Consider the following 17,016-nt stretch of genomic DNA (forward strand, 5'->3'; position numbering starts at 1 on the left):
TATCTCCCGTGTACTGTTCTTCTCCTTAAAATCACAAAAAAGGAAAATGTACATTAAAATGTCGCTTACGTTCACTCAGATTGTTTTTCTAATCTGGTTAAAAACCACCAAGATACATGTTAGATAAGATAAAAGCACATTTTAACAACACAATGAGGTTTTACACATTAAGGACACAGGTTATATTGAAAGTTACATCATTAAACTGTTAAAAGCCACAAATGTCCCAATTACAGATGTTTCTCCCCCTGGTTTTTACCATTTTGGCCTTTTTCTTTCTTTAAACCGGTTCAATGAATAAAATATTATTTGTAAGTTGGAGAAATGTTTGCGGACTTTGTGCTGAGCTCCGTCCGGCAAAGACCTCTGGGCCGGAGGCAGAGTGATGAGACTCACATCGATCTGCTGAAACTGCGAAATGTCAGACTGTCGAACAATAATGTCACAGCTCATATTTCCAGCGGTGTAACGGAATAATGATACACCACAGACGAGGCATGTGGATTTGTTCGGTTTCATTGTTATTGTGGTTTACACACACGCACACACACACACATGCACACACACACACGCACACACACACACACACACACACACACACACATACACCCACACACACCCACACGCGCACACACACACACACACACACACACACACACGCACACACACACACACACACACGCACGCACGCACGCACACACACACACACGCACGCACACACACACACACACACACACACACACACACACACACACACACACACACTGTTCTAACAGTTGTTTTCTCCCTCCTCTTCCTTCAGCATGAGAACCTGGTGATTCAACCGGGACAGTGTTGTCCTCAGTGTGTGTCCAACCCCTGTCTGTCCGCTGGGAAACAGTACCAGGTGGGCAACGTGTATTCATAAAACCAAATACTGCCTGAGCTGTCATCACTTTCAGTGCTTCAGACAATTTGCCACTGACAAGAATTCATTTTTTACGTTTAGAAATATTTTGCCTCAAAATGTGAAATGATGAAAATGGGAACAAAATATTATCCATTACTCGGACTCTGCCTCAAATTCAGTTTATAGAAAAATCTGCATTAGTCAAACGCGCGTCTGTGATCTTCCTTTTATTGGAAAATGATTGCGTCCTCCAGGCTCCAGTCAATATGTAATCGAGCAGTTTAAAGAGGAAGGACGTTGGAATTTAATCTGACAAGTGACTCTGAATTAAATAACAGATTTTTCATATTGAAGGGGTCATGTATCAATCGTGTTTCCACATGGATGATGAACTGATTAACTGTTCCAGTGCACACAGTGTGTGTGTGTGTGTGTGTGTGTGTGTGTGTGTGTGTGTGTGTGTGTGTGTGTGTGTGTGTGTGTGCAGGTTGTTTTCGTACAGTTTCGTCCTTCACACACCGGTGTTTATTTTGAACTTAAGCCGCATTATGTCGACATCTGATAGCTGCAGTTTGCCCCTGACAACGCGGGCGCGCTCGTGTGTGTGTGTGTATTTGTATCTGTATGCCGTTCACACACCCCACTCTGAATCCCCACACAGAAGAGAAGACACTCATAGGATTCAAATGAGCTTTGAGTTCCCTACACACAGCTCGTGATTCACTGTGCGTGTGTGAGTGTGCATGCGTGCGTGCGTAGTTTGGAGATGGTCTAAGTGTGTGTATGTGATGTGTGTATCTGAAGTGTGTATGTGATGTGTGTATGTGATGTGTGTATGTGATGTGTGTATGTGATGTGTGTATGTGATGTGTGTATCTGATGTGTGTATGTGATGTGTGTATGTGATGTGTGTATCTGATGTGTGTATGTGATGTGTGTATGTGATGTGTGTATCTGATGTGTGTATCTGATGTGTGTATCTGATGTGTATATGTGAAGTGTGTATCTGATGTGTGTATCTGATGTGTGTATCTGATGTGTGTATGTGACGTGTGTATGTGATGTGTGTATCTGAAGTGTGTATCTGATGTGTGTATCTGATGTGTGTATCTGATGTGTGTATCTGATGTGTGTATCTGATGTGTATATGTGAAGTGTGTATCTGATGTGTGTATCTGATGTGTGTATCTGATGTGTGTATGCGATGTGTGTATCTGATGTGTGTATCTGATGTGTGTATCTGATGTGTGTATGTGATGTGTGTATGTGATGTGTGTATCTGAAGTGTATATGTGAAGTGTGTATCTGAAGTGTGTATGTGATGTGTGTATGTGATGTGTGTATGTGATGTGTGTATCTGAAGTGTATATGTGATGTGTGTATCTGAAGTGTGTATGTGATGTGTGTATGTGATGTGTGTATGTGATGTGTGTATCTGAAGTGTGTATCTGAAGTGTATATGTGAAGTGTGTATCTGAAGTGTGTATGTGATGTGTGTATGTGATGTGTGTATGTGATGTGTGTATCTGAAGTGTATATGTGAAGTGTGTATCTGAAGTGTGTATGTGATGTGTGTATGTGATGTGTGTATCTGATGTGTGTATGTGATGTGTGTATGTGATGTGTGTATGCGATGTGTGTATCTGATGTGTGTATCTGATGTGTGTATCTGATGTGTGTATGTGATGTGTGTATCTGATGTGTGTATCTGATGTGTGTATGTGATGTGTGTATCTGATGTGTGTATCTGATGTGTGTATCTGATGTGTGTATGTGATGTGTGTATGTGATGTGTGTATCTGAAGTGTGTATGTGATGTGTGTATGTGATGTGTGTATCTGAAGTGTGTATGTGATGTGTGTATGTGAAGTGTGTATCTGAAGTGTGTATGTGATGTGTGTATGTGAAGTGTGTATCTGATGTGTGTATCTGATGTGTGTATGTGATGTGTGTATCTCCGCAGCACGGCGAGCAGTGGCAGAAGAACGCCTGCACCACGTGTGTGTGCGACCGGGGTCAGTCCAAATGCCACACACACACCTGTCAGCCGATCAACTGTGACAAGGTGCGTACTCCACACACACACACACGAAAATATCTGATTTGTTGGAACTATTTTAAGCAGAGTATTACAACACATTTGACGTGTGTTGAAATTAAAAAACTAAACTTAAGTGTGGCGTTAATGTGACAACATGTCATCCAGTGCAACAGTTTATAATTAATACGATGATGAGAATAATAATATTATAATAATCAGCCTCTGGATGAACACTTTTTTATTTCTGTCAGTTTATGATTTATTGAATTAAATACAACAATTGCTCCAGAAGACTACAGGTTTACACGATCAAGACAAAAGAGATGAAATGAAGGAAAATTGAGGATTTAAAGCTGCAATTTATTTTTGAATGTTGTGTAAAAAAACAAAAACAAATAGCCGGCACACAATATTCCCGTCACATTCCGTCTGTTGAGTTCAGACCTCATGAGCTGTTTTGAATCCTCTGAGGAGGAAACCGTGTGTCGGGGCCACATGTTTAACAGGCTCCCTGCTGTTGCTGTGAAGTCGGTGGAAACCCCGTTTGAAGCCGCCTTTGCTCTCTCGCTCCATGAGCATCCGTGTCTTCTTTTTTAAAAAATCTTTAACTCAACAACTTCAAGAGAAAATATTCAGCACAGCTGCGGACGTTTCAGCAGCGCGGTCGGTTCCGCCGCTGATGATGGCAGATGATAAAAAAAAATATTTATATATATACAGTATATATATATATGACTGACACTGCAAAGAGAAGATCCCCGTGGGCTCAAAACCTCCAAAGCACGACTCTGGAATAAGAATAAAGTACCTGAACTTTCACAGCGGCGTTTTCTGTAATGACGTAAACTGTCTTGGTGAGATACAGAAGCTCTGATGGTCCTACTGCTCCGTGTGTTTTCCCTTAATGATGCCACACACACAGACACACACACTGTCCCCCATCCTCTCCATTCTATCTCCGCCGAAACACACACACACACACACACACACACACACACGCACACACACGCCAACATTTTCATAATGTGCTTCTTCTTCTTCTCCTTGTGTGTCTACCGTTTCCCTCGCAGGGTCAGACCAAAGTGAAGCGCGCCGGCCAGTGCTGCGACGAGTGCGCCGCCGCCAAGGGGAGCTGCCTGTACGAGGGCGCCGCGCGTTACCACGGAGACATGTGGAACGCCACCGGCTGCGAGTTCTGCAGCTGCAGCCGGGGTCAGGTCGTCTGCCGGCGGGCCGAGTGCGGCCGCGTCGACTGCCCACAGGTGAGAGAGAGAGAGAGAGAGAGAGAGAGAGAGAGAGAGAGAGACAGAGAGAGAGGGAGAGAGAGGGAGAGAGAGAGAGAGAGAGAGAGAGAGAGAGAGAGAGAGAGAGAGAGGGCGTGAAGGGCACAGACGTGTCCTCGGGACAGAGATTCTCTCGTGGGCGGGAAAAGACTCTGTGTATTTATCAAAGTGTCAAAGTTAGTGAGCTACAGTTCTTCTGTCCCGATAAACAATATTCAAAGAACTATTTCAATGAAGCGGCTGCGTCTGGCAGAAGAGTTCAGACGCGCCTGGATACAAGACACGACGTCGGCGTAACTGTCGCACGGTAAAGAAAACGTCCTCGTCGTCGGCTCATCCATCCACGACCCGACCTCTGTTTATACCTTGATTCCTCCTCTTCTCTCATCCTCATCCTCATCACCGCGGCACAAGGTCTGCTGATTGAACGTATTCGCAATATTAACCAATGCAGACAGTTAATTCAAATAGAGCTTTTCATCGTCAGCCAATGAAATCCCGGCGTTCTGCCCAGACAGTCATCGTCCACACGCTTGTACATTGTGTTGCAGTAAATTAATACAAAATGTCAAGAAAAAGCTGCCAAATTGAAAAGAATCTCCGAGCAGCCTCCTGGAGAGAGAGAGAGAGAGAGAGAGAGAGAGAGAGAGAGAGAGAGAGAGAGAGAGAGAGAGAGAGAGAGAGAGAGAGAGAGAGAGATCTTATTTCATCTTCTCTTCTCTTCTCCAGCTCCCACATATTTCATAATCTCTTTGATCCAATGAGATCGGTATGTCGGCCTGAACACTTTGAGCTGCTCGGTCAACATTGTGCAAAGGAATTGCCCCCGTGATGTCGAGGGGTCGATCGAGAAGTGAAAACTGGCGTAAATGATGTGAACCAGGAAGTGTTCGGTCCAATCACAACCGTCAGCCGCTGACCAGTGACGTCGGAGTGTGCGACAGCGCGGCGTTTACCAGTGGAGGATTTTTCTGCCAAAGTTTTTTTTCCCCACGATCGTTGACAAAACGTCGCCACGGCGACACGCCTAGAACAGGTGGTGTCAGAATTGGAAGTATCAATATTTCACTATCAATCTGCAACATCACAATCAAACTTCCTGGAGAAACCGTGACTTTGTGAAGTGCAACACGACAGTCAGAGTGTAACATGTTGACAGTTGGTATGAGAAAGGAGAGGATGATATTCATCTATTTAATACTATTATATGAAATAACTATATACTATTCATTTATATTCTGGACGAGGCTTTGTCCCAGAATGCATCACCTCTTTTGAAACGCTCTCTCAGTGTAGAAACACCCCGAACACGTCAGAAGCATCAGTGAGAATCATTCATACGAAGACGTGCGTCTCCTCCTCTTGGCCCAGTTCGGGATGTGGGAGTTTGGAGGGGGACGGAAAAAAAAACAAGCAAAGGATTTGTTAAGGTTATTAGCTGCTTGTTGCCATAGTTACTTTTATCCCCCTCCTCAAAACAATGACCCACTTTCTGGCGCCGCCGCGTTGTACTCCACACCTCGTCCCCATGTGCTCTCTCACGTCGAGCACATTTTAAATAATATTGCTTCTAACATCCCGCCGCCGCCCCCGACCGACCGAGGCCTCATTAATCATAACGCACGGTGATAATTACAGCTGGTAAGTGTCATTAGCCGCGAGCGGGGGAATGAACTGGCGTCCGTCCAGACAAGGTCACTTCTGCTGAGACGATCAGAGCCGAGTGCGTGCATGCGTGCGCGTGTGTGTGTGTTTGTGTGTGTGTGTGTGCGTGCGTGTGCGTGCGTGTGCGTGCGTGTGCGTGCGTGTGCGTGCGTGTGCGTGCGTGTGCGTGCGTGTGCGTGCGTGTGTGTGTGTTATGGGTTTTGAAGACAGGTGTGGGTCAACAGTGAGGCGCTGGTGTGTACTTCCTGTCGGGGGCGATGATGATGTTGATGATGATTCCTCATGTAGTTTTTAATAACAAATCTCTACAAGTGAAATGAATCAAATCAACATTAATGGATATATATATATATATATATATATATTTTCTTTTTAGGGATCTGAGCTGGTTCACCTGCCGGGGAAGTGCTGCCCGGAGTGTTCCTCCACCAAACCGTCCTGTGCGTACGAGGGGAAATCCTACAAGGTACAGTACGGCTATCGTACAGTAAATGTACAATATTACGTTTGCTCATAAACTTACGAGACGAGAAGTTCAACGTTACGGAGACGCTGCAGCTCTTTATTGGCAGAAGTAAAAATGTCTCACTACAAACAACTGAACACTGAAACTATAGAAACACAAACACTGATAATTGACGTTGCGGTTCAGGACATTTAGCAAATGACTTTTCTCTTATTTTTAATATCCTGGCCCATATCTTTTAATGTGTCGTGGACTTAATTATTTATTGTCTTACGTTCTGGAAACAGAACAGAATACAAAGAGCTTTAATTCCCCGTGAACTGCGGCAGGACGGGTCGGCGAGCGGAGACAAGAGCTATTATTCTTTTGGAATGGATTCTTTTTCTTTATCTCCCCAGAGGAATTCATCTTAACAGTGGTAAACAAAAAAAGCAGATGGGTGTACTGCATACTTATTGTTCCGCCTCGCACGGATCAATACGTGAGTGAAGTCTCCGCGTCGGGGTCGTCGTCCTCTGGGACTTCGGCCCGAAAGATCAACGCAACAAGTCTGCGACTCGATAATTAAAGGTTCGGACTCGGAGAAAACAATCAAGTGTGTTTACCTGAGCACAGAAACGAGCTGTTTACAGGAAGCAAATGCTCCTTTCACTTCTCTCTATATGTAATATCATATGTACTTTTAAATGAGCGCGACATGAATAGAAAAAATAAGCAGCAGAGACAAAGTTAGTCCTGAGAAAAAATTCTATGAAACTAGAAAAAAAAATGACGTTACGTTTTTGGTTGTATTTGTGTTTTCCCTTTATTTATTCATAGTTATTTATGATAACGTTTATGTTAAACTGACTCAGCTACATTTCTTTGTCGTGAGGGTTTGAAGACGACACCCGAGGAATCCCCTGACAGTATTCTTGAAAAATATGGATGTACGTTTAAATAAATATTGGTCCGACATCGGAATCAGATTGTGTTACCATGGTAACAGAACCATGAGTTTGTGCTCACAAGGATTTCTGTTGGGATGGGAAGGTTCAGTCTAGTAGTAGTAGTATTACATTATAATTAATAATAACAAATGAAATGGTCTTAACAAGAAGGAGAATCGGTTTAATAGAGCCTGAATGGATTATTATTTTTAATGTGTGATGAACTCACATTTTAGTCTTTTCTGTCTTTTTTCCTTGTATAACCGTGACTCAGCAGTTTTACAAGTGAGCTGGGTGATATGTTAATACAGGAAAGTATGTTCAGAATTTCTAAAACAGTTCAGTTATGTTAAGATGCTCAGGGATAAATATCCTCCGTGAATCTGGAAGATGACGGCAAACATGCGGCGGCCAGCTGTTACACAACTGTACGTCACTGTACAGCTGGCGAGGTGACGGACGCCTCTTTGTTGCTCCTCAGACTCACGCCTCGGAACACGAGCTGTAAGAAACCCCACTCGTGACCTTTTGAATTCTCTCCCGTCATCGCGAGTGTCTGTCGTCGTCGTCCGTGACCTTCGACCTGCCACCAGATTCGTTTTCAGAAAAAGTCCCGATTCATGAAGCCGTTTCTTTCTTTTGTAGGTTAAATGATTATTTTCTTTTGTGTGTGTGTGTGATTGATATCCCTGCTGTTTGAATAACACTCTGTCCTCGGTCACTCTGATTTGAAAGCCTTTATGGAAGTCGTGACTCCTTTTTAAAAACTGACAACTCATCAGCGCTCAGCTCTGTGTTTTAATTGTGCGTCCTCCGAGTTTAAAAACCCTCTTGTTATTGCTGTCTCTCCCTCCCCTTTAAAATGTGACTTCGCCACGGTCACACTTTGTGCATAATGAGTGCTCGCAACCTCTGCATTCATTACCGTCTCTCCGTCCTCCCTTGTTTTCCAGGACACGGCTCAGTGGACCGATGGCAGTTGCCGCGAGTGCGAGTGCCGCGATGCCCGGGCGACTTGTTATCTGCGGTCGTGCCCCACCTGTCCCCCGGGCTCCCTGACGGTCGCCCAGGAGGGCCGCTGCTGCCCCGAGTGCCGCCAAGGTAGATTACTGCAAAGTGTGTGTGTGTGTGTGTGTGTGTGTGTGAGTGTGAGTGTGAGTGTGAGTGTGAGTGTGAGTGTGAGTGTGAGTGTGTGAGTGTGAGTGTGAGTGTGAGTGTGAGTGTGAGTGTGAGTGTGAGTGTGAGTGTGAGTGTGAGTGTGAGTGTGTGTGTGTGTGTGTGTGAGTGTGTGTGTGTGTGTGTGTGTGTGTGTGGCGTCCGGCCACTCGTGTAACATTTTTCTCTCGCTCTGTCAAACCCTGTCGCCCTTTTACATCCCCGTCTTTGACAGCACACAAATCACAGAGGCTTCACTCTGTGTGTGTGTGTGTGTGTGTGTGTGTGTGTGTGTGACTTTGACAGGATGAGGGTCCCCGGACCAGTGTTTAAAAGTCTGCTCACGTGAACCACCTGCGTGTGGCTTCAAGGTAGACTCAGCTCTCGGTATATCGACTATTTCTCAAGATACACAACATGCAGTGTCCACGTCAACGACACCAAAAAATCAAACAAAAACATTTGGATCCGTTTGTTTGATGCACATGATGAGAGAATAATCCAACTCCGTGGATATCGCACTGTTCCCTGTAACATCTCCTGACATCATGTCCTCGTACAGTCTAACGAGATATATATATATGTGTATATATATACATATATATATATATATATATATATATAGTGATATTTCAGTTGTTTTGGGATGAATTCTCTCAACATTCATTATTTATTCATCTCTACCCACAGAAACACTGTACTACGTCTCCGTATGCTCATTTACAAATCACATTATTGTTTCAGTAGTTGCATTTCTCTCTGTATTATCGCCGGTGCAACATTCAGACAAACGTTTCTCTCTCTCTCTCTCTTCGATTCTGTGGAAATGACAGTTTTCTCTTTAGCTCCACCGCTGATCGACTGTCAGTTTAAATGATCTGCAAATATTGAACATCGGTTTTCATTTAGGAAAAACGTAAAAATATACCAGCAAACATGTAAAGGTGTTAAATCTACACTTCCTGTTTTACTGTATGTGGCTCAGGTTTTTTCTCCAATTTGAAGTGACCACCCGGTGACTGTGCAGCTCAGGGGTGAACATCCTTTGTCTTCTTTTTTCTCTCTCGTGGCGGAGCACTTTGACGCCGGCCCGACCGTATATAAATAACCGTAGCTAAAAATACCGCTCGTGTAAATGAGAAGCTGGTGGGGTAAATGTAGAGAAGCTGTGGGAGGGAGGAGGGAGGAGGGAGGCTCGCACACTGAGACACGGACAGAGTTTATAGAAATGCACGACACCTCGGAGTCGGACTGAATCCAGAGGAGGACGATCTGGACCGAGCCGTCCTCCTGCACCCGTCACCGCTTGTCACCTCTTTTTATTCCAACAGCTTCCGTTAATTCAGCGCGTGCCACGTGTGGTCATATTTACATCCAGTTCTGCACATTAATGTCGAGGACAGACTGGAGCTGCCAGCGCTCCTGTGTGATGGGGGATGCTTTTGCTCTTCCAATTCTCTTTTCAAACAGTCCAAAGATCTCCTACGCAGTTTTTTTTAAAAGAGCTACCATAGTTTTAAAAAAAAGAGAGAACTTTATGAACACAGCGCTGCTGCTTGAAATGGAAAAATTAATTTCAGGACCTGCACCTTATTTAACAATTAGGGGATGCAGCATGATTCATTATTTTCCCAACGCCCTTCCTTCTTCCCAATCAACCTGTTCAACAGGAAATTCCACAAGTCAGGAGAGGGACGTTCTCTCCGAGGCTTCACTGCCTCGCGTGAGACGTCACGTCACTTCGCCGCCCGACTCGTCCGTCTCATTGACCGCCAGCGGGACCGGCAGCAATTACACGCAATCAAAGTCGTGTTTATTTCCCTCCTATAAGTAAATACCCACAATTAAGCAGTCGGGAAAACAGTGTTTACATGTATAATTAAGTTTCGCTGCTTGAATGAATAATGGCAGTCGGGGGCCGGGGAGACACTTTTTTTAAATTTTATTATTTTATTGCACCAATACGTCGCTGAGTGTTTGAGGAGACGTTGGATCGGGGGAAGTCATCCCGGTGCCTGGTTGAGCCTCGCGTCCCTCGGCGGTCGTCGTCCTCTCCGCAGCAGCAGCAGCATATTAAACTGTCTAAAAGCTCAAAGCACCATATATTCTCTGGCACCGTCTCATTAGTGCATGTGAACGTCAGTGGGGGAACTTATAAAATGAAGTAACCACTGAAGTAGCCACTTATTTTTTTTTTGGGGGGGGGGGGGCTTCTGAGGGCCCCAGTGTTTTTCCGCTTATTATCCATTAAAAGTTATGTTTAATTCAACAGAATAAGAAAAGAGAAATCCACATTGGTTATTAATGATGTTCACAGGCTCGCACAGTGGCTGAGCCTATGAATCTCCTATGAATTAAGTTCAGGCAGTTTGAGTTTGCAGCGGCGACGGCGGTTGTCGCGGCAGCGCCGAGCTTCAGAGACAGATCTGGTTTTGACGATGATGCGGTGGAGCAGAAATGTTATGTTCTTCTGCACATTGTTGGTATGTAACTGTACACTTTTGCACTAATATTTCATGCATTTTTTATACTTACATATATATTTATTCCTTATATTTGTTTAGTTTTACCGTTCTTATATTTTCGTATTTGTATATTTTACAAGGTGTGTTGTGTGGGGGATACCTGCTGCTGTGACACCAGGATTGTCCAGTTGGCGATAAATAAAGTAGATCTATCTCGCTATCTCTCTATCTATCCATCTATCAATCTAGTTATGTATCCATCTATCCATCTGTCTATCCATCTATCTATCTATATATCTTTCTATCTATCTATCTATCTATCTATCTATCAATCTATCTTTCTATCTATCTATCTATCTATCTATCTATCTATCTATCTATCTATCTTTCTATCTATCTATCTATCTATCTATCTATCTATCTATCTATCTATCTATCTATCTATCTATCTATCTATCTATCTATCTATCTATCTATCTATCTATCTATCTATCTATCTATCTGTCTGTCTGTCTGTCTGTCTGTCTGTCTGTCTGTCTGTCTGTCTGTCTGTCTACCTATCTATCTATCTATCTATCTATATATCTATGTATCCATCTATCTATCTATCTATCTATCCATCTATCCATCTAGTTATCTATCTATCTATCCATCTATCTATCTATCCATCTAGTTATCTATCCATCTAGTTATCTATCTATCTATCCATCTAGTTATCTATCTATCTATCCATCTATCTATCTATCCATCTAGTTATCTAGCCATCTATCTATCTATACATCTATCTATCTGTCTATCCATCTATCCATCTAGTTATCTATCCATCTAGTTATCTATCTATCTATCCATCTAGTTATCTATCTATCTATCCATCTATCTATCTATCCATCTAGTTATCTATCCATCTATCTATCTATACATCTATCTATCTGTCTATCCATCTATCCATCTAGTTATCTATCCATCTATCCATCTATCTATCTATCCATCTAGTTATCTATCTATCCATCTATCTATCTATCCATCTAGTTATCTAGCCATCTATCTATCTATACATCTATCTATCTGTCTATCCATCTATCCATCTAGTTATCTATCCATCTAGTTATCTATCTATCTATCCATCTAGTTATCTATCTATCTATCCATCTATCTATCTATCCATCTAGTTATCTATCCATCTATCTATCTATACATCTATCTATCTGTCTATCCATCTATCCATCTAGTTATCTATCCATCTATCCATCTATCTATCTATCCATCTAGTTATCTATCCATCTAGTTATCTATCTATCTATCCATCTAGTTATCTATCCATCTAGTTATCTATCTATCTATCCATCTAGTTATCTATCCATCTAGTTATCTATCTATCTATCCATCTAGTTATCTATCCTTCATCTATCTATACATCTATCTATCTGTCTATCCATCTAGTTAACTACCTATTCTGCTATAGACTTTACATTAAAACGTAAAAATACATGTTCTTCCAAATTAAACCTGTGATTGTTGGTTTTCTTCAGGCACTGTAAATCAGTGTCATATTGCACCTTTTTACAATTCAGAAATGATCTATGCGTGATCAGTTTCCCTTCTAATCTTCTCAGGTGTTGTCATTGAAATAGCTGTTTGTGCTCAAAGAGGTTGAATCATCCAACATTTCACCAAAAATTATATTTGACAGAATTTAGTTTTATGTGCTTTCTTTCTTCCTTTCTTATATGTAAGCCGAACATCCACAGACCATGAGCAGCGTTAGCCGGTGGCGTCCTATTGAACAGCACCGAGTGAAGGATGATATGAAAAGTCTTTTCACTTAGACTCCAAAAAAAGAAGATTCACATTTCTGAGAAGTACAAGCTAAAACCCCCCGGGTGCTTTTGATTGGATCTTTCCACTTTGCGTCTCTCTCAGCCTAAAACACATTGAAGAATTAAAGAAGAGTTCACCCTATCCATGAACTCTCTCTGTTCACCACTTGGCTTTTATCTTATTATCATACATATGTACAGTATTCCACACTCCGTATGCTGTACATGTGGGGAAAAACAGTCTGTACTGTACATGCATGTGTGAGTTTAATATGTGCAACATGCGGATGGATGACTGTGTGTTTTGCATGTGCACACGGTGATTATCATGTGTGCCACGGTGAATGATTTAATAATCAAAATGTGTTTGAACCGTGTGATTCATATGTTTGCGCTCAGGCGACATCGGCTGTCAGGACCTCTCAGCCTGTGTGTGTGTGTGTGTGTGTGTGTTCATGTGTGTCAGTAAAGCTTTTCATTCCCCCATAATGCACCGTAATTCGCGCACGCATTCCCGAATGAAATGATTTAAACATGACTTGCCCACTTACCATTTCACACTCTGATGCGGGACACACAAGCGTCTGCCCTCGATCGTCGGGAATTGGTTTTCCCTGACTGAGCTGAAAATAGAAGTAGGGAGTAGAGAAACACATGCTCTCCTCCTCCTCCTTTTTTGCAACTTGAACCGTAAATCTTCCTTTAAGCCTATTAATCATGGGGCGTCCACATGGGCCCAGAGGTGCAGCGTCTTGTAACCAGGACCGGTGCTGTAGATGTGAGCTCCACACTCGCACGTACACTTCCCCTTCTGACCCACAGGACTCCTCTGATATAGGTAATGTTATCTCGTGCCAATATGTAGTGATGTATATCTGGATAGGATAAGTTATCTGTTGCCAGGAGACCTGTTTTTAAGGGGAGCCGATCCCAGCTGCCATTGGACCGGTCACACACAGAGACAATTCACACCTATGGTCAATTTACAAGTCTTATTCAGAACAGTTTGGGGGCGTGGATTAGAGCCCGACCCATATGGACATGTGGGGGCCGACGCCGATATCGATATATATTTTTTTTCTTATGTCAATGAGTCCTAAAATGTCGTCATCAAAATGTTATGACCTAAATGTAATTGAGCCTTAATCATAAATAACTATAAATACAAAGAAAAACACACATCCAACAGAATATATAGAACTTGAATTAAGAAGATAAACATCATTTATTTTGCGTAAAATGTAAACATATGAATGCACATTTTTTTTTCGCTCTCATCCAACTCTTTGCTGTTCGTCACGGCTGCAGTTCTTCTATTTTTTATCTTGTGCTCCAGGGATTCCTGCTCGCTGCTGTGCACGTGAGGGAAAATTAAAGAACAGTGTGTGAGCGGCGGCCGCATGGAAACAGCGACGCGTATCAAAGAGCGCGGCGGTTGAACGTGGCCCAATCCTCAAGAGGGAACAAAATAATAATAATAATAATCAAATTCTGGCTTGTTCTCAGCTGCTGAAACAAACGGGAGATGATCTCGTCGCCAGTCGGGTGGAGTTTCCACTGTTTAATGTCCAGGTGTGTAGTTCTGAGAGATTTCAGGATATGTGCAGGCCACGCTCAGACGCATCCGAATCGCTGGACACGGCCGAGCAGGAAGATGATCACTCGACTGATGTAGAAGCCAACGTGCCTGTCAGATGGGCCAGAACATGCACTGCCGAGTATCTCAATCTGCCCACTTTCCTCGCTCTACTTCTTCTTCCTCCTCCTCCGTCTCACGTCCTCTCTGTCAGAGACAAGATGAGTGGCTGGAATATGGAAAGAGAAGAAAAAATGGAGAGAGGGGGGATGATTAGGGACAAAGAACAGAGAGGGAGATACTGTACTTACTGTAGAACAGGGTGTTCTGTCTTCCAGAGCTCAACAGTGAAGTGAAAATCCCCATTCGTGTCCTCCGCTGACATTTTGATCATGAGTCCGTAAGGTCGTATCCGTCCCGAGGTCGACTCGCCTGTCGAGCGGCGAGGTCGTGAAACGATGGAACACGAACCTGTCGGAGATGAGATCAACCTCGTTTTGAGAAGAACTTGTTTTTAATCGCGATGTCACTGAGAAGTACGACACTACCCGCAAACCTGCAGCGTAACACCGACGTTCCATCACACGTCCGAACTTGAAACCGCAGACCTCGGAGTCGGAGGTTGCAGCTGGAACGAGATGTCATGGAACGCAGCGTGAGTTACTGGAACTGTACGATGGTTACGCACTTTATACGCTCACAAAACACAAGCTTGCACCGCGTCACACGACTCTGATCTGCAATACAAACACTACAGTGATGAGGACGATGAAGTCTTGTTAGTTTAACTCTCCCATAGTGTCGTCCGGTCCTCCTCCTCCTCCTCGCTCGATCTCCGCAGGCATCACATGAATCAGATCACTGTTTGTTTGACGAGGGGCCGCGCGCCGTCGCTCGGTCTGCGATCCAGACGCGTCGCCGCTGCAGTTGTCGCTCAGATGATGCCGGGTGTTTCTTGGGGGAAAGGAGTTGCTCAAGTTTCTGAAAGTTAAAAAAAAAAGAAGCTTAATGAAGAATCCGGTTGGATGTGAGAAACTCTGGATCGATACGGGACTTGCTATGCTAGCTATGTAGCATGCTAACTTGAGCAGATATCTCAACGGAACGCGTACGTGTCTTTGACGGAACGTCGGAAATCTAATTTCTTCCAATTCTTTTTATAAATGTTTCCGAACATTTGAAGCTAAAATATTGATATTTTATCACTATTTGAAGTGCAGTTGGTCAACGAATTCAAGAAACATGCTGGTGCCCACACAGGAGGTTAAAATGGCCGACAGGGGATCTGAGAGCTGAGCGCGGACGTGATCCAACCTCCCGGCGGGTCACAGTTAGTGAAACCTCACGAGCACAGTCCTCCAGCGTGGAACCAGATGTCCACGATGGAATTAGTTTGAAATATATATTTAGTTCTTCCAGTGCGTTTGCTAAATGAAATCTTTCTGCCTCTGCTCGCTGAATTTCTCCTCAGAGCCAAATCTCTTCGATGGGATTTGCATAAAATATCGTTGAGGGAATAAGTTCAAGTCGAGATGTGTAGAATAAAATCAGCATGGAATTGAGTATCAGAATGTATGAATGTATGTATGTACTGTATGTATGTGTGTGTGTGCTCATTTTCCTTTTGTAGTTAATATTACTTTTCATCCATATTTCGACTCAGGATTCAAACCGTGTTGTATATTAATTGTGTTTTCCAGTCCGGTGTGACGCAGACTGCCTGTCGTGTTCGGGATCGGCCGACCACTGCGAGAGCTGCCGGGACCCGAAGGCCGTCCTCCACCTGGGACGCTGTCTGTCCCTGTGTCCGGCCGGCTTCTACGCCGAGGGACGAGCATGCCGAGGTACGGGACTGTGGTTCAAATACTTCATGTGCAAGCTTTCACTATCCAATAATTTTGATTCCCATCAGGGATGAACAGAAAAATCCCTCTATTATATTATATTTCTCTGGTGACCCTCCTGTTGGTCGTTGCTCGCCACAGTTTGAGCAGCAGGTCTTCTACTTTGTGTTTTTAAGCCGGCCGCCACGTACCAGCTGCTAAACAGACAAACAGACAAAGCCTTTGGCTCCACATTTAAATGGAAATATTTGGAAAAGTCAAAGTGCAGCAGCTCAGCGGCGGCTCCATCTGGCTTGGTAGTGTGTGTGTGTGTGTGTGTGTGTGTGTGTGTGTGTGTGTGTGTGTGTGTGTGTGTGTGTGTGTGTGTGTGTGTGTGTGTGTGTGTGTGTGTGTGTGTGTGTGTGTGTGTGTGTGTGTGTGTGTGTGTGTGTGTGCGTGCGTGCGTGTGTGTGTGCGTGTCACATTTGTTCGCCCGACTCGAAAATCCCCCGGCCGCCACCTTGACCGAGCGTTGACCCGCGACAGACGTAATCTTCTTAGCATTTCACTCCCAACGAATTCCTCCCCTCCGCCGCCCCGTCCCGTTGACCCGTTCTCCTTCCGAGCCGGACCTCGGGTGCCCACAGCTCACTATTCATGAAGCTGTGAACAAAACGCCACCATGGGGCCACAGATAAAGGTATTAACTCTGAAGTGTAGCTGGAGCTACAGTATTATAATAACTTCCTTCAACCAGGAACGTGCTTCTCTAAATGTAAAAAGCATCTTTCTCCTGCTCCCGGAGCAGCAGCAGCACAAAACATACAGTACGTGTGATCAATAATGTAAAACTAATAGAATAACAACTGTCAAATTACCTTTACAAAGAAAATGATGATTAACAGGG

General features: G+C 43.7%; 1 protein-coding gene and 1 long non-coding RNA gene across 4 annotated transcripts in view; one reads left to right on the plus strand and one right to left on the minus strand.

Moving 5' to 3' along the window:
* Positions 1-17,016, plus strand: part of fras1 (Fraser extracellular matrix complex subunit 1) — a 166,539-nt gene that overhangs the window by 71,926 nt on the left and 77,597 nt on the right. For both annotated transcript variants that reach the window (XM_035639221.2, XM_047329026.1), the window contains exons 7-12: positions 803-886; positions 2,853-2,954; positions 4,001-4,192; positions 6,255-6,344; positions 8,227-8,374; positions 15,987-16,130. In XM_035639221.2, coding sequence (XP_035495114.2) covers positions 803-886; positions 2,853-2,954; positions 4,001-4,192; positions 6,255-6,344; positions 8,227-8,374; positions 15,987-16,130 — 760 coding nt within the window. The remainder of the gene's footprint in view (positions 1-802; positions 887-2,852; positions 2,955-4,000; positions 4,193-6,254; positions 6,345-8,226; positions 8,375-15,986; positions 16,131-17,016) is intronic.
* LOC118313641 lies at positions 13,917-15,610 on the minus strand. 2 transcript variants are annotated; one of them, XR_004794493.2, is made up of 4 exons: positions 15,399-15,610; positions 14,843-15,267; positions 14,598-14,757; positions 13,917-14,515 (listed from the first exon to the last, which is right to left on the minus strand). It is a non-coding gene; the product is annotated as an uncharacterized LOC118313641 (long non-coding RNA). The 2 variants fall into 2 exon arrangements; XR_004794492.2 differs by having other exon boundaries at positions 13,917-14,757.

The sequence above is a fragment of the Scophthalmus maximus genome, chromosome 19, assembly GCF_022379125.1.
Source record: "Scophthalmus maximus strain ysfricsl-2021 chromosome 19, ASM2237912v1, whole genome shotgun sequence".
Lineage (NCBI taxonomy): Eukaryota > Metazoa > Chordata > Actinopteri > Pleuronectiformes > Scophthalmidae > Scophthalmus > Scophthalmus maximus.